We start from the raw sequence: 17,340 nt of genomic DNA on the forward strand, positions 1-17,340 counted from the left end.
GTCTAAAGTTGTTACCTGCACTCTGGTTCTGACTGAAACTGCTTTTATATGGTCTGTACCCTTTTTTCTTTGTCTTCAAACATGTAAGCTCTTGGGGAGCCATTATGTCATTCTTTCAGCAAGGGTTGTTTGCAAACAGGCCTCTTCCCTTTACTGTAGGGATGTGCAGGCCTAGGAGGCTGTTTGCCAGCCTCAGACTCTGGGGAACATTAGACCCAGAGGCAGAATCCTTGGAAAGATAGGGTGCCAGGAGGCTGCTTAAAGCTCCACCCTGGTAGATAAGGGAAACCAGACCGTATAAGATCAGTTCAGGGTTCAGTGAGTGTTGACGTTCATCTAGCACTAAGGTCCTGGCAAGGTAGCTCTTTCCTGGGCAGTTGGGTTTTGATTCTAGAACTCCTGCTTTATTCATTACAGGAAGCAGTCACACCTCTACTCTGCTGCTCCTGGCTTTGGGAAGGGGCTCAGAAATACTACTTTGCCCAGACTGAAGACGCAGCCTATGTACAGTGTGCTTTTTCATATTTATATATATATAATCTATCATATGTGTTATATATCTTTAAATACATATATAACATGTATCATGTGTCTCGTTTATATCATGTGTTATATAAACCTATGTGCATGTGTGAGAATATGTATAATATTTATGTACATCTGTTGTGTGTATAAGTATGTATGTATGTAAAAAAGAAAATAGGAGAGGTGGTCCGGTAGAAACCAGTTAGAGCTACATATGGCCATAGGTCACATAACTTCTTACTTACGCACAGCTTAACTCCACTTACTTAACCTCTGTTCACTCATCTGAAAATGGGGGTAAGCTACCTATCTCACCAGGCTTTTGTGATGGTTAAATGAGGTACTATTTTGCCAGATGTTGAGCACAGTGCTGGTAGGTGGCAAAGACTTCGTAACTGTCGTCACGGAACAGGGATATTCCATGCCTGCTCCTCATTTACAAATTGGCGGTGGGACCAGGAACTTCTCGATGAGGGGGCTGATACCACCCAGCTTCAACCAGTTGTCACCAGAAGAGACTGTAAGCCCAGTGGTGCCAAAACTCCTGCCTTTTCAAAGAAACCAGAGATCTGTGTTTTTTTAATGTGAAATTACCTGGCTTTCAATTTCTAATTAATAATCTTAAAATATATACACACATTCACACACAAACACACCACAGGCCAGCAGAACAGCCGTCTGGACTGGTTACCAGTTTTCACACTGCTATCTGGAAGGTCACCCCAGGCATGTCCTTGCTTTATCCCGCGTGCTCTAGGCTCGGATGAGGAGGGCGTGTAAGGCGAGCTCTTAGTGCCTGTTCTGCGCCTGGTGCTGCTCACAGCAGGCGGGGAAGTGCGTGCTGTGAGCTCTGCTCCCTAGCGGAGAGGCAGGACGCAGGCACTAGGTGAGGGAGTGGTGTGCGAGGGAACGTGGGTGTCAGAGGGGGGCCCATTGTGCAGAAAGGGATGAGGAAATGGAAGATTCCTGGGAACTGATACGGAATTACATTGAGGCCATATTAAATGAAAAAAGCAAAATGTTAAAGCTGTAGGATACCACCTGTCATGTAAGCAAGAAAGGAAAATAAGAATATTTAAGTGTATTTGCCAGTTTTACAAGAAGAAACACAGAAAGGAAACCAAAAATGAACAAAAATGGTTACTTGGGGAGGAGTAGGGGAAGGGATAAGGACGCTTCTGAATGTACTTTTAAAACTTCATTGTGAGTTACGTTTAAAAAAGTCAAAAAATTGAACAAGTAAGGCCGAGAAAAGCAAACCCTAAACATGAAGTACAAATAGAAGAAGAGACCTAAATGCATTTCAAGTTGAAAACCTGAAAAAGAATTAATTTAGAGTCACTTCGACGCACAGTACTAACTGGATTCCCCTTGCCGGGACGGGGAATGAGCAAACGGGGTCATTTGAAGAAAGCCAGAAGTCGTAGCTTCGAGAAGTTTTCCTTCTTGGCTGGCTTATAAATGAAGTAATGGGGAAGAGAGGAAGAAGAGCATCCCGGAAGGAGGAACCGTGTGGGCAAAGACAGAAGCCAGAAACCACAGCAAGTGAAGGGAGAAAGTAGACAGCAGGGACCGGAATAGGATGGGGCGCCCATTGAGTCAGGCACGGGGCGTCAATCAGCACCACTCATCGGCCACACAGCCCACCTGAGGAGTCCTGCAGACCGGGGAGCTCGCAGCTCCCTTGGGTGCTCGCACCGCAGTGAGGATACTGGGGGCTGTGGGAGACATGGGGGGCGCTGACCGCACCGGCAGTGCTTGCTGTCGACGTCACAGCTAATAGCCTAGCTTGAAGACAAGACCACCTCCCCTCCAGGACAATAGGGAAGCTTGGAAAGGTTTTTTTTTTTGCTCAGAAAGGTCTTAAGCAGCAAAATGACAAGGGTAAATTGTTATCTTAGTAAAATCACTGCTGCGTTGAGGCCAGTTTAAACCCCTGGGTCTTTCTTAGTGCAGTTGTGGTTTTTCTTTTGAACCAACCATGTCCAGTGTCCTGTCTGGTCTATGTCCTGTTTTGTTTTTCTTTCTTCCTCCTTTCCTGCATCGCTTTCTCCTGGGCCCCATGCTCTCTTCTTTCTTGATGCCCTTCTCTGATCCAAAGATCAGCCAGTAAAAAGCAGTCTCACCTGTCCAGGTAAGGGTGTCAGGGTGAGGGGGAAAGAAGACTCCCCCCCTTTTCAGGTTGAGAGCTCTCTATTTGTGTTGTAGCATATGTATTTGAGTAGATGCCACCTTTACATGATTCAGAATTTAAAGGGTACAAATGAGAATATAATGAAAAGCTTCTAACTCAAGCCTGTGCCCTACACACCCAGTTTCCTTCCTGTACTTAGAGGCAGCCTATGGTATGATTCTTTTGTGCCCTTCCGGAGATAGTGTAGATATTTTAGGCATATGTAAACAAATATATAAACAAATAATTTCCTTTTCCTCTCTTTCACCCACTTCTTCCCATCCACATTATCCTGCATCTTGCTTTTTTCACCCCACATGTCCTAGATACCATCCCTTATGGTACATAAAGAGCTTCCTCGTTCTTTTCTGCAGCTGAATAGTGTGTCTTTATATTGATATACTATAATTTATTTAACCAGTCAGCCACTGGGAACATTTAGACTTAGATTCTTTCCAGCGTTTTGCTTCTGCAAGCAGTGCTTCTGTGAATAACCTTCCACATAGTCATCTGCTGTGGATGTGGATAGGAGCCCCCCTCCTTGGAAGGGCAGGACTATTCAGAAGGAACTGGAGACTTGTACACTTCTCCAGAAAGGAGCATAGCAGAGATTGGAGTTTCTGTTGCTGCAGGGGTCCTGTTAAGGAGAAGTCAAGCATTAAGTGCAGTAGCCTGCAGTACCGTGACGTTTTAGGGTCTTACTGATCCCTAAACAAGGTGCCTCAGGCTGGCTATAGGAATGGGGCTGAATGTGGAGTTGGAATATTACCTCCAAACAGACCAGATTTCTCTTTTCCCTTGGTACCCACAAAATAAATAGAATTTAGGGGGGCTTGGGCCATTGCTGTGCCCCTCCTTTATAGGAAACTGTCAAAGTTGCTAGTTAGCCAACAGGTGGGTTCCAAATGCCCGGTTACACTCCTAGAGATGCTGTTTCAGAGAGGGACAAAGGTTAAGCTAAGGTGGGGGCACTGTCTCTGCTGCTGCCACTGTGGTCCTCTGCTGTGTTCATGCAGGCCTTTCTCTGTTTTTGACCCGCCACATCCTTGCCCTTCAGTCTCCCCTTCCTTTGCAAATCATCACCTAAAACTAACCAGCTTTTTGTTTTCTTCCTGTCTTTTTCTTGCATTCATTTCCTCGGCTGCTCCGTTCTGTTCCATCAGCCCCATTGCAGCCTGGTAAGACCAACAAGCATGTGTAATTGTGCACATCCCGTTCTTGCTGTTGTCTCTTTGTCTCCTGACTCCAGGAAGGGCTGTCGCCCTTCACACCTCTTGATATTGCCCTGCCAGCCTAGGATCACAGATAGGTGGTGTTGGTATTGCCAGTGGTGTAGACATGGCTAATCTCCCACCAGATTAGCAGGTTACAGGGTGAGAGGGTTGGTCTGACGGTACCCAAGGCTCTGGGCCCCTTTTGACAGAGCTTCCTCCACTCCATGGCTGGTCCCTCCTGGCCCAGCTAACTGATGCGCTCTTCTTACTCCTCCAGGTTGAGCAGCCTGTCCTTGGGAGATTCGGCGCCCGATCGCAAGTCCCCTTCCCACCACCGCCAACTCTCTGACACCTCTGAGACAGCAGGTAACCTTCTCCTTGGGGCATTAACACAGCATAGACAGGTCCATATACCCCAGATGTAAAACAACTTAGCTGTTACATTGCACATAATTTGTGCTAGACATTGTGTTACGTGTTTTATATAAATTGCCTCATAGAGTCCTTATGTCAACTGTAGAAAGTAGATTTTGTTATTCCTGTTTTGCAGATGAGGAAGCTGAGGCACAGAAGGATTAAAAATCTTGTCCCAGTGCACAGGCTTGTAAGGGACAGAATCAGGAACCTGAAGCCAGTTGGGTTTTACTTCTAGAACTCATGCTTTATCCAATACAGGAGGCAGTCTCACACCTGAGGGTGTCTAGGACACACAGGGATGGAGACAATTGGGAATTACATCTCTCTTTCTTTTTTTTCCTGTGTTCTATATATGGATGTACATGTGGAAAAGGAAGTTTTCTTTTGCCACTTATCCTTCGCTGAATTTGGCGATCCAGGGTCACCCCATGTGAGTTATCCAGTCTGCAGAATCAGTAAGCATTGGGGTGCCACCTGCTGCATTCATTGCACGTAATTTGACAGAAGACTCCTAGCCTCGCTTGGGCTTTAGTCCGGGGCTGCTTCTCTCTGATACTGGTCTTCAGCTTGACTCAGCCCTGCCCCTTCTTGGGTCAGTCCCACCCAGACAGACCTAAAGAGAGAGACATGTACAAGAGAGACACATACCTCAGCACCTCGGAGAAGGGTGATTTTGGTATGGATACAAAGTAGTAGGTCACCGGTTTTTGTTGGTCCCCGAGGGAGACATGTCATTGCGATAGTCTGTTTGGACAGGATAAATCTGGGAAACCCGGTTAGTCTGGAAAGACTTTCAAGAGAAGGAAAACCCTGGGCTTTTCAAGGCTGGTCCTGGCTTGTCTGCGCTAAGCTTCCAGTGACAGCGCCCACCTAACCCACTTTCTCTTTCTCCCTCTTACCAGGTCTTGTTCAGCGCTGTGTCATCATCCAAAAGGACCAGCATGGCTTCGGCTTCACAGTCAGCGGGGATCGCATCGTCCTGGTGCAGTCCGTGCGGCCTGGTGAGGGTTGCATCCTGCCTGCCTGCAGTGGTCTGTTCTTACATGGCGGCCATGCATGGGACAGTACTGCATGCCTTGGAGAGTGGGCATGTGCTTTCTCTGGAGGCCTGGGAAGTTCTGGGCATGAAAGAATGACTCTAGAACTGATTGCCAGGGGCGTCTGGGCAGGTCTCCACGGTGCTAAGCCACAAGGAAGAATTTCTAGGGATCACACTTCATGTTTGTTTGCTTCCCCGCTGGGAAGTATAAAAATGGCAGAATAGTTCTCAGGTCACCAGGCAAATGCCTGATTGCCCTCTGAGAGAGCCTCAGGTGTCCAAGAGATCCAAAGATGCTCTGGAGGAATCAACAACCTGCTTTTGTCCTACCTGTCTTCACGTGACCTTGCGCAGTGCTCAGATGGTCCCTATTCTGCAGCAGTTGACAGTTTGAGACAGACACACCAGCCCAAAGGGACATCTACATTCGCAGATGCAATTAACATGAAATAACAAGTCAACAAAAGCTAAATGACATGTGTTGGACAACACATGGGAAGAAATGGTGTTTGGGATAGTTGTAGTTCAAGGCATAGTCATTTCCCTTCTGATCAGTAGCGGAGCCTTCTTAGAAGATAGAGGATTTTAGGAGTAGTTTGAAAAATGGAAATGAAAGCACTTGGGCGGGATAGGAATTTGCGGGAAAGGGAGTAAAGAGTGGGAGGGCATCATGAGCAAATGATCAAGTAATGAATTACGTATGAAAGAGCTTCAGGTATTTCAAAACACTGTCATATGCTGGGTGGTAGGGTCATTGCTGTGAGGTGGCCTGGGCTGAAGCAGACAGTCAGGAAGGAGATGGGAGTGGGGAGAGTTTAAAACGGGTGCCCCTAAAAAGAGCGAACTTCAGTGTAGCCAGTGGAACTGGGCCTGGTGACATGGAGCATCAGAGATTCGGCTTGAAGAATACAAGGGAAGAGGTAAGAACAGGCTGGCATGTCACGCTAGATACAGCGCAAAATGGGGAGAACAATATACTTTAAGTAGTTCTGGAGAAACATTTGGGAAAGGTTGAAAAGAGAATTTCATACTTAGGACCAAAGGGAGTTATGTGAATCATACAGGGATCTTTATAATTACAGCTTCTCATGGGAGGCAACTTTTATCAGTGGTAGGTTTGTCTTTCGTATCCTAGGGTAGAGCTGTGAAAAGATACTTTTATTCTTTGCTTCCTTTATTCACTCAAGGTTCCTAGACTAGGGTGAGACAGAGGCTGGTGGGCTGCCAACACCTGTACCTAGTGTGGTCTGCCTGCTGCAGACAGTAGGAGGGCCCCTCAGTGAGGTGCAGGGTCAGTCTCCTTTACTTTCTCCTCCTTTAGGCCTGAGCAAACTCAGACCCAGAGAGGAAACAACAAAGGGTGGCCTGTGGTAAAATAGGAGCTTTGAGAAGTGTGTGTCTGTATGTGTCTTTGGGGAGGAAGGGAGAATGGACTGGCATTGAAATCACGAGAGTGACATAGCAGTGCTTTACCGTCTTTCCCAAGTATTGGGTTTCTCTAGTTCACTGTTTCTCAGAGCGTGGTCTGTGTTCTGCCGCATCGGCGTCACCAGGACCCAGGACGATTGAAACCCTCATTCCTGAGCCCAACCCTGAAGTGCTGAATCACTTTCTGGCAAGGAGGGCAAAAAATACAGTCTGTAACCCATTCCCCTGGTGACCCTCAGGCTCACTGAAGCCTGAGAGCTCCTGCTCTGACTCCTTTACTATGAAGAGTTGGGGTTTTTTTGATCGCTAAATTATTAGAAGTCATCTCGTGTGTTCCATACATTCAGGCAGGATCGTGCTTTCCTCTCCACCTTTAGTTTCTGGATGACTGTTTAAGAGAAAGTTCCCAGCTACATGCAAGTGCTCTTCCATAAATAGCATACTTCAGATGAGGGTAGTCTTGAGGCCCAATATTGAAAAGCTGAATTTGAATGTAGTCATCACTGTAATCGCTCTTTTTAGGCTAGAAACATATAGATGTGCCTTGTGGGAGTTGTGTTTTGATCAGATGAATGCAGCTTACAGATTTAATGATCATCTTGGGACAGATTTACAAAAAACATAATTTTTATGCTTCTCATTAACTTGTTTCAGCTTTAGTGGTTCTTATGCTTCCTGGATATAGATTAAACTGGAACTCTTAAGTCATTTAAACTGCACCGTGGTCAGAACCACCAGAGCCGCCAGCTGAGTGACAGCCTAAAAAGGCCGAGAGCGCCCTCTGAGCTCCTCTCAGCCGCAATCAGAAGCTCTTCCTCTGGTCCCTTTTACAGTGAGGAACTGCAGGTAGCCTAAAACAACTTCTCAACGGAAAATAAAACAGTTATTATTATCTTTAATGATATGAGTTGCGAGAATAGCTTTGTGAACCTCTCAGGGCTTCGGAACCACGGTTTGAAAACTCTTGCTTTAATCCCTTCCTCCATAGTCCTCTTAATAATTATTATTATATTAACAATTATACTTAATACAGTAAACTCATTCTTCCCACTGGATAATAAGCAAGAACTCTGTTTGACCTCGAAACACATCAGACACATTCAGATAAAGCACACGTACTCTTCCCAGAACCTGGCCCTGCCCCTCTCCCCTCCTGGCCTGGTCGTCAGAAGTCCGGCATCTGAGCGAGGTGGAGGAAAGGGCAAGTGAAGTGACGTGAGCTAAGTCCACTCCAGCTTAAAGCTAATTGCGTCACTGGAGCAGCAAGAATGTACACCCAGCACTTAAGGTACTTAACACAAAGACATGAGAAGAAATTTGGGCAGGGGGCAGTGATCTGACCGAAACTCTGGTAGAGATTCAGTGACCTCTGGGGAAGGTTGTTGGGCCCTGCTGACCAGGCTTTCTCCTTACAGGAGGTGCAGCCATGAAAGCCGGTGTGAAAGAGGGTGACCGGATCATCAAAGTGAGTCCCCTTCCCTCTCCACCCCTCCCCAGAGGAGACAGGGACACAGGGTCACTTCTGGCCTCAGCCCATGCTGCACACTTCCGTTTTGATACCAGCCATCAGTCAGCCACTGGGTTGGGGGTGGGTACCATGAGTGTGAACACAGTGGTAAAGTGGGGACTAAGATAGCTGGGTCTACAGTCTGGGCTCTTCTTGATTCTAAAGTAGCCAGGCTTCTAGAGTAGGTTTTATTATTCCCATTTCACAAATAACAAAAATAAGATAAGAAGGAGAAATTGAGACTAGTGAAGGATGCAACGTGTTTTGTAAGCTAGCCTCTATGCAATGCTGACCTGAGGACCTTGCCAGTGCTAAACTGCTATAATATATCTGCACTGTTCATTCGGCACCTTCTTCTGCAATACAGAGTCCTAGGTGCATTAAGGAAATCTCAGAGGAGGAGACTTCTTTAGTGAGAAGGAAACACACTGGGTCAGTTGACAACTAATGGTTGAAAAGGTGTATGCCAAAAAATAAATAAATGAATGAACCAACCGTTGATTGAATGAAGCTGCAGATCTTATCCCTGGAAATCTAGGCTAGCTGGGAAGACAGAGTGCATATAGCAGGTGTGAGCAGGAACAAATTCATAATGTGAATATGAGTAAACAGGTGACCAGAGGTGGCTAAAGAGCATTGGAAAGTGGCTTCCTAAAGGAGTGGCATTTGGAACTTGTAGAAGGATCCCCTAGGTTTCCCTTCACCATTGCTCAATGACATTTGTCCCCCCAACAGGTGAATGGCACCATGGTGACCAACAGCTCACACCTGGAGGTGGTAAAGCTTATCAAATGTAAGTTGGAGAGAGCTGACCGCTACAGAAAACGGGGGAATAGATGGGCTGGGAGGGAGGAGAAAAGAGTGGGCCTATCAACCCCGGAGCTTCCTTTGTAGATGTGTGAGAGGCAGCCTGTGTCACGTGTGATTTTGGCCATGGAATGATCCACTCAAGACTGCCACAATTCCCTATTATTTCAAGTGGAGATACTGCTAGTTCTCATCTGACATCGCTGTTTTCACACGTATCTTCACACTCCCATTTAGACCATATCCTACTCAGACCAGGTCTCATTCAAATACTATTTGCCCCCCTCTGCCATCCCTGGACATTATTCTTCATTTTGGGAGGAAAAGCAAAACTTTTGTTGGCTGCCAGAAAGACCCAGCAGTTAAATGTGCTCGGGTTATCAAACAGAAGCAATAGAGGTGAAGAACAGATTAAAGGGTGCAGGGACTTTGGGGCAGGTGGGAGGCTGGAATCTGAGGGCCTGCTCTGTGTCAGGCCAGCGGCTGACACCAGCTACAGAGGAAGCAAGGGACTGATCAGGCAGCCCCTCGGGATTATTCCCAGCTATTTGTAGGTGGGATTTTGGTGAGGTCTCTGCATGAAGAAAGGGAAGGAAGAGAGACTTGTGTTGATGCAGGATGGGCAGGCAGGACTTACAGAATGGGTGGGCCATGAGAAATGCGGAGGCCTTTGTCTACAGGATTACAAACTTGAGAGGAGAAGGGAAAAGGACTACCCCCATGTAGCTTGAATGTCTTCTGTCTAGAGCAGAACCCCTTGAGCAAGCCTCTCTCTGTCTGTCCTCCTCCAGCTGGTGCCTATGTTGCACTGACCCTCCTGGGCTCTTCCCCGGCATCTTTTGGTGTCTCTGGGCTCCAGCAGGACCCAGCCCCAGCAGGGGCCTCCCGAGTCACGCCCGTGCTCCCACCACCACCACCTCCTCCAGCTCTGCCACCGCCGCAGCGCATCACGGGGCCCAAACCGCTGCAGGTAATGGCCCTCCTGCTCCTCAGCTTGCTCTCATGTCCCTTTGAAGAGCCCCCTGGTGACAGGAAGGCAGGGTAAGTTGAGGTGTGCTGGTAAGCAGAGACAAGCCAAAAGGTGAACAAAATGAGGGCCGCATTAAAGGGGTTGTCACATGCCTCACGTCCTCCTTCCACATAAATGCACGTGTCAGCAACATGCAGAGTTTCTTAAATGCACGGAGGATACTCAGGAGGCCCTCGGAGAGAGTGCGTCTGGGAGAGGATGCACACACCCAGGCGTGGACCCAGGCTCTGTTGAAGACTGGGGCCGGGCATCCTTACAAGAGCGTGGAGTGAATCAGGGAGTAAGGGAAAGGCTTTCTGGGGAAAAAGGCTGCCCAGAGGGATGAAATACGGAAGCCAGGCTGTAGGGGAAGAGTCAGGAAAGAACAAAAAAAGCAGGGAGAGAACATGGGGGCCAGGGTAAACCTGTGTGAGGTGTTAAAAGAGGACAAATGCAGATAGAAAGCAGGAACAGGGTTTTCTGTTTGGAAAGAAGACTGAGCCAGCGAGTCCTGGGAGACTGGAGAGAGCAGCTTGATAGCAGAGGTGATCACAGCCAGGGCGTCTAGGAGGCGGAGGAGGAGAATGCAGGTGAGATCGTGTGTTTACAGGAGAGGCCCTGAGTGTTAGGCAGAGCATGTCCTGGACCCAGGTTACCTTCATCACCTTTCCTGCCAGGCATCAGCAGGTGGAAGGTAACAAGCTGGGGATTTAGCCCCCAACTCTCACTCCTGTCATGTTTTCCATCCTCAGGATCCCGAATTTCAGAAACATGCCACCCAGATCCTTAGGAATATGCTGAGGCAGGAGGAAAAGGAGCTACAGGTAAGGTCACTGCTGAGGGCGGACCGGCCATAGCCTCAGTGAAATAGCACTTGGTCAGGGTGGTCTGCCCATGTGCACAACTCAACTTACAGCCCTATCTGGGCAGGAAAACCTCAAAAAGTAAGACTTCAGGACCACTAAATAATTGTCATCCTTCAGTAGAACTTGTTACAAAAGCAGAATGTGGCTGACATTGTGGATAGGGTAACAGAGCTCATGGATAATAGATTAGGATAATGAAGATGTAGACAAAATACAAACAGTGATGAGACAAGTAAAAGAAAATGAGGGAATGTTTGAACTGAGGAAAATCAAGTCAGTTGGACTCGATCTTGGGGGTCTCTGGGGAAGGGAAAGCAAGAGGGGAGGCCGGTGGGGGTGGGTAGGTGAATGCCAGGCCAGGCTGGTGGGGGTGGGAGGGTGGGGGTGCTGCTGACAGAGGAGATGCAGAGAGATTTCCAGGCCTGGGAAATGGTGTGCGTAGAAAACAAGAAGATTCCTCTCCTCGGCTGGAGAGGAATAACCAGATTCCTGTAATCGCTGTAACTTATAGAAAGCGCCTCACTCCTTCACTTCAATTCAGCAAATTTCTGTGAGTGCCCACTGTATGGAAAACATTGTTTTCGTTCCTGTGGTGTACAGAGATTTAAAAAAAAACTAGAAAGTTCTTACCCTCGATATATTTAAAATCTAATGGGGAAAATTCATATTACAGTTGTAGAGAGAGCTGAAGGAACAAAGGGGTTGCAATAAGAACAAATGGCAGTTAATCATGGGAAATGTGTTGAGCAACTTCACAGAGAGGACTGTACTTCCACTGGGCCTTGAGGAGTGGGACTTCTCTGAGCAAAAGAAATGGGGGGGAGTAGTAGTGAATGGGAACATTCCATAGGTTCGGATGGATCAGTGCTAATATGAAAATACATACACTGGTTTAACAGGCAGTGAGTTCCTGCTGTATGGTAGGTACCATGTGTATGTTCTGGGGGATGGTACTGTTGGCAGAGAGGGGTAGATGGTGCTGGGGCAAAAGTTGGAGTGGTTACGTTTGATAAATGAGAAGATGAATCTTTCTTTCAGGAGTTTGTAATCCAGTAGGCTATCAATGGATAAAGATATACTACATCATAATGAGTATATTATATACTGACAGATGCCATAGAATGATCAATACAGTGTGATACTGGTATAAGGACAGACCTGTAGATCAATAGAATAGAATTCAGTCCAGAAATTAACCCATACATCTCTGGTTAATTGACTTTTGACAAAGGTGTTAAGATAATTCAGTGGAGAAAGAATAGCCTTTTTAACAAATGGTACTGGGACAACTGGATCTCCACATGCAAAAAATGAATTTGAACTCCTGCCTCACATAATAAACAAAATATAACTCAAAATGGATCAAAGACTTAAGTAAAAGAACTAAAACAATTTTTAAAAACTGTACAACTCTTAGAAGGAAACCTTTGTGACCTTGGACTAGGAAATGGTTTCTTAGATAGGACACCAAAAGCACAAACAACCAAAAAAGGTAAATTGGACTTTATCAAAAGACACTATCAAGAAAGTAAAAAGACAGCCCACAGGATGGGAAAAAATATTTGCAATTCATATACCTGATAAGTGTCCAGTATGAGAATATGTAATGGAGTTTTAAAACTCAACAGTAAAAAGGTGAATAACCCACTTTGAAAGTTGGCAAAGGATTTGAATAGACCAGCCAGTAAAGAAGACAAGCAAATGGCCGTAGCACATGAAAAGATGCTCATGATCATTAGTCAATAGGGCAATGCACGTCAAATTAGAGCGAGATAACCACTGCACAGCCACAAGGATGGCTAGAGCCAAAATACCAGAAAGTAAGTTGTTGATGAGAATATGGAGAAATCACAGAAATACTTATTTGTATTTTGCCTGTGCATTTGCTGTCCTAATCTATTCCCACCATTGACGGTGAGAATGTAAAATAGTGCAGTCACTGTGGAAAACAGTTCAGCAGATCTTCAAAATATTAAACACAGAGAAACAGAGATGACCCCTCAGTTCCACTCCTAGGTATATACCCAAGAGAATTGAAAACATAATTTTTTACAAAAACCTGTGCATTAACATTCATAACAGTATTATTCACAATAGCCAGAAAGTGGAAACAACCCAACTGTCTGTCAGCTGATGAATAGGTAAACAAAAGGCAGTACATCCATACAGTGGGCTCCTACTCAGCCATGAAAAAGAATGAAGTACTGATACATGCCTCAAATGGAAGAACCCAAGGGACTCTCTTGTCCCCTCCTGGCGTGAGCCGGGAGCTCTGCCCTTTCACTTTATTTCTAAATAAAAGCCTGTACCTTGCTCTCCTAAAAAAAAAAAAAGGAAGAACCCTGGAACATTATGCTGAGTGCAAGAAGCCTGGCGCAAAAGGCCGCATACTGTAAGACTCCACTGATGTGGAAGTCCAGAAGAGGCAAATCCATAGACAGAAAACAAATTAGTGGTTTCCAGGGAGTGGAAATGGGGAGAACCTGGGAGTGACCGCTTTCTTATTGGGGTGATGCCAACATTCTGGAATTAGTGGGGGTGATCAACAGCTCTGAATATACTAAAAGCCATTGAACAGTACACTTTAAAATGGTGAAGTTTATATGAATTATATGTCAACAGTAATTTTTCAAGTATTTCTTTTAAATGCCCAAAAGAAGGAATATTCACACAATAATTGGAAGGCTTCATGAGGTGAAATCTGAGTTGGGCTTCGCTCTGGGAAGTGCTTCGGGCCCTGAATACCATGACAAGCTTGACTTCATTCTGAAGGCAACGGGAATCGATGAGAGGATCCTGAGTAGCAGAGCGATCCTGTCTTCGAATCAGTGTTCTCTCCGAAAGTGTGTTAAGTGGATTGACACGAGGAGACCATCTAGGGGGCTATTGCAGTAGATAAGAAATGATGACGCATTTAACAGGAACAGTAGGAGTAAGGGCAGAAAGACAGGGGTGGCAGTGGGGAGACATCTCAGAGTAGAATTTATCACCTTGGGGGGAGATGAAGAAGGAAGAGTCAAAGGCAGCCCTCAGTCTGGGTGTGGATAGATGTGCGCAACCTTGATGAAGTAGGACGGAGGAGAGGGTGGCCTCCAAGGGCAAGGAAAGAAGGTCTGCTTTGAGTGTACCAACTTTAAGGGGTCAGCGGGACAGTCAGGTAAACAGATGGTCCACCAGGCTTCGGGAGATAACAGGGCTGAGCTTCCGGAGAAGAGGCTGGGAGGAAATAAAGATGTGGGCGTCCTCAGCGTAAAGGTGGTGGTTGAAACTGGGGACTAGATGATGTCACCCGGGCATTAGTGCAAAGAAGAGGAGAAAGTGGAGGAGGGGATTTGGAAACCTAGGTGCTTCTGTGGCACCTAATGTCACACCAGTTGCTGTTGTATTTGTATTTTAATTATTCGTCCTTCTCCCCTATGGAAATAAATTCCTTAGGCAAGGACCGAGCTCTTATCTCTACCTTAGTATATTCCTCCTGCGCCTCTGGCACCAGGCCTGGCATGAGTCCGCTCTCTGTGAGTGTGTGTGAGACCGAGGACTCACCGAGGTTAAGAGAGGAGGCCAGGATAGAGCCGCAGTGGTGGGCAGGGGTGCGAGGAGCCCCGGGACAGTCAGGAAGTCACGGGAGGGCAGTGCTCTGAGAGGAGAGCCCTCAGAAGGGGCCTGGAGGGGTGTGGGCTCAGAGCAGCGCGCTGGGTTTGGCAGTTCGGCCACTGGGCTCTTTGAAGGAGTCCATTTGCGGAAACGGGGAGGAACAGGTTGTGCCTGCTGAGGACTGACTGGCAGGCCACGGCGTCTGGGCTCTAAGTTAGACCCCCGATTTCAAACACGGGGCTGGAAAAGGGAGGAGGAAAGACTGAGGCAGTGGCTTGAAGAAAATCAGAGCTGGTGGGAAGGGTGTTGGTGCGAAGGCCTTCTGTTTTAAGGCAGGAAACCTGAGCCTTTCGGTAAGCTAAGGGCAGGAAGCCATTGGGAAGAGGAGACTGTGAAGATGTGTGAGCAGTGCCTAAGGGCCCCAGGCAGCTGGAGGCGTTAGCACTGCGGAGCATCTAGGCCTGCGTTCTCAGGGACACGGAGGGCACTGTCTGCTGGGACTAGGGGGAGTGTTGGGGTCTTGATAGGCAGGAAAAGAAAAGTAAGTGAGGCGTTTGTGAAAACAGGGTTATCAGACCGTAGCTAGGCCCCAGGTGAGCTTGGAGAGTATGCACCCCCAACTTTAATTATTTAACCAGCCAGCTCTATTGAGCATTTCCTTTCATAGTAAATAATACTAGCTGCCATGTATTCAGTCATGTGATTATGCACCAGGCATTCTGCTAAGCACTTCACATACGAAGTCTCATTCAGATCTTACAGCCATCCCAGGAGGCAGTATGGTCATCTCCATTTTATCCATGAGGACATATTAAAGCTTGCCCAGGCTACACAGCTAGTAAGTGGGGGGTAGGGGGCAGAATTCGAAGCCAGGCCTCTGACTGCAAAGCCCCAGATGCGTGCGGCACTCCGCTGCACGCTGCAAGGAGGGCTGGATAGGTGGCAGAGGGTTTCCCAGGCAGACGGCTGGGCAGGGGTCCTGGCTGTCCGCGCTTGCACCTCTTCCTCTGGTGTCCTGTGGGTCTCACTGTGTGTAAGTTCCTGCTTTGGCCCTTGTCTGTGTGCTGGTCTGTACAGTCACTTAAGTATGGCCCTTGAGTGGCAGGCAAGGAAGAGCTCATTTAGAATGTGGGACCTAAGCCAGGCCTTGAAGGGTGATTTGGATCAGCGCAGGCCTTTGTGTCGTGTCTTCTCCAGTTGCCTCGTGTGTTCTGTTGATCAGCGTTTACACCTTTCTCTTCTCCTAAATGGTGGCGAAGTATCGTGCATCTTCTAGAAGGCAGAGATCTCTCCTCTGTCCTCCTTGTTGTGGGATAACTGCCTGTTGTCCCCGCTGGTGAGTCGTCCATTCTCTACTAACCACCCCTTCTGCCTTTTCCCCTCCCTCCTGTCCTCCTCACCCCCGACCCCAGCGTGTCTGTGAGGCGTATAGCCGGAACCCTGCCAGCCTGCTGGAAGAGCAGATCGAAGGTGCCCGGAGGCGAGTCACTCAGTTACAGCTGAAGATCCAGCAGGAGACTGGAGGCTTAGTGGTGAGTGACGGCAGGCTCAGCTCCAGGACCGTGCATGTGGCCTGGGGTAGAGTCAGGGAGAAAGCTAGGATAAGAGGCTTCCCGAGTCCCGCAGGACCCTGCGGTGGAGCTAGTAAGTGTCCATATTTCCCAAAGAAACAGAGTTCAGCAGTTCCAACTTCTTCAGCAACAAGTGGCTGAGCAGTGTTGTGCCACTGGGATCCCAGAACAAGAAAAAGCCGGTTTCTTGCCCTCCAAGAGCTTACAATTGCAGTGGGGATAAATGTGAAATAAATGAGACTGTATTTAGCCTCCTAATGATTCATCCCCTTCTGGGTAGTGTCCTCATAGCTGTTTTACTCAGTATTCATCTGGTTCTGCCACCTGTCCCTCTGGCACCAGGTCTTCTCAGAGAACGCAAGTACTTTCTCATGTCAGCTGGACTAAAGGGTCCCCAGTGAGTTGAGGGGGAGCTATAGCAGCAGTTAAGCGTGCTTTGTGGGGACTCCCGGAGAGGAGGTCACTGTTGCAGTGAGGGTCTTCACTGTTCAGGTCTTGGTTCCTCCATCAGGCCTCAGTGCCTTGGGTGAATAAGAAGTAACTCTCCAGAAACCTTATGGTCTCCAAGAATAATTCTTGCCAGAGCCAATAGAAATTATTTGAGGATTATCTGTTTTCTTCTTGAGAACATCCTGATCAAATGTGTCTGGGAAACACAGGCTAATCAGATTTAAACTTTCATATTCTGAAAAACTTCCCAGTGTCACCTGGTTCATAGGAGCTCAGGTTCTAGACGTAGACCATCTGGGTTCACATCCCAGCTCCAGTGCTCCCCAGCTTTGAGAGTCTTGGGCAGGTTACTTAATGCCTGGGTGCCTTGGTGTCCTCATTTATAAAATGGAGATGGCGGCAGGATCTGCCTGGCAGGGTTACTGTCGGGGGTGAAGCGCGCCCTCCGCACAGGGCCAGGGCCCATTTGCTGTTGCTTCAGTGGGCGTCCGTGTGCTCATGTTGGGAGATGGTGAGTCTGAAACAGCCTAGGATCTGAAGGTCAGGGCGCCAACCTAGCTTTATAGTTCACCTGCTGTGTAGCTTGGGCAAGTTGCTTAAGATTTCTGGGCTTCAGTTTCCTCTTTATAACATGGAATACTATCCCTGCCTCTGAGTGTTGAAAGGCTAATGAGATGCAGAAGAGAGTGCCTCATGAACAAACCGGAAAGCATGGCCAACATAATGCCCTCCAGGGGGCT

The 17,340-nt window shown here is 47.5% G+C and overlaps 1 protein-coding gene across 6 annotated transcripts in view; it reads left to right on the plus strand.

The window, feature by feature from the left end:
- Window positions 1-17,340, plus strand: part of ARHGEF11 (Rho guanine nucleotide exchange factor 11) — a 97,461-nt gene that overhangs the window by 48,690 nt on the left and 31,431 nt on the right. For 4 of the 6 annotated variants that reach the window (XM_036922598.2, XM_036922593.2, XM_036922596.2 and 1 more), the window contains exons 2-9: window positions 3,862-3,876; window positions 4,190-4,278; window positions 5,232-5,330; window positions 8,212-8,261; window positions 9,039-9,096; window positions 9,902-10,080; window positions 10,872-10,943; window positions 15,992-16,111. In XM_036922598.2, the coding sequence (XP_036778493.2) occupies window positions 3,862-3,876; window positions 4,190-4,278; window positions 5,232-5,330; window positions 8,212-8,261; window positions 9,039-9,096; window positions 9,902-10,080; window positions 10,872-10,943; window positions 15,992-16,111 (682 nt within the window). The remainder of the gene's footprint in view (window positions 1-3,861; window positions 3,877-4,189; window positions 4,279-5,231; window positions 5,331-8,211; window positions 8,262-9,038; window positions 9,097-9,901; window positions 10,081-10,871; window positions 10,944-15,991; window positions 16,112-17,340) is intronic. The other 2 variants (XM_036922597.2, XM_036922594.2) reach the window with 2 other exon arrangements.

Source organism: Manis pentadactyla, chromosome 19 (assembly GCF_030020395.1).
Source record: "Manis pentadactyla isolate mManPen7 chromosome 19, mManPen7.hap1, whole genome shotgun sequence".
Classification (NCBI taxonomy): Eukaryota; Metazoa; Chordata; class Mammalia; order Pholidota; family Manidae; genus Manis; species Manis pentadactyla.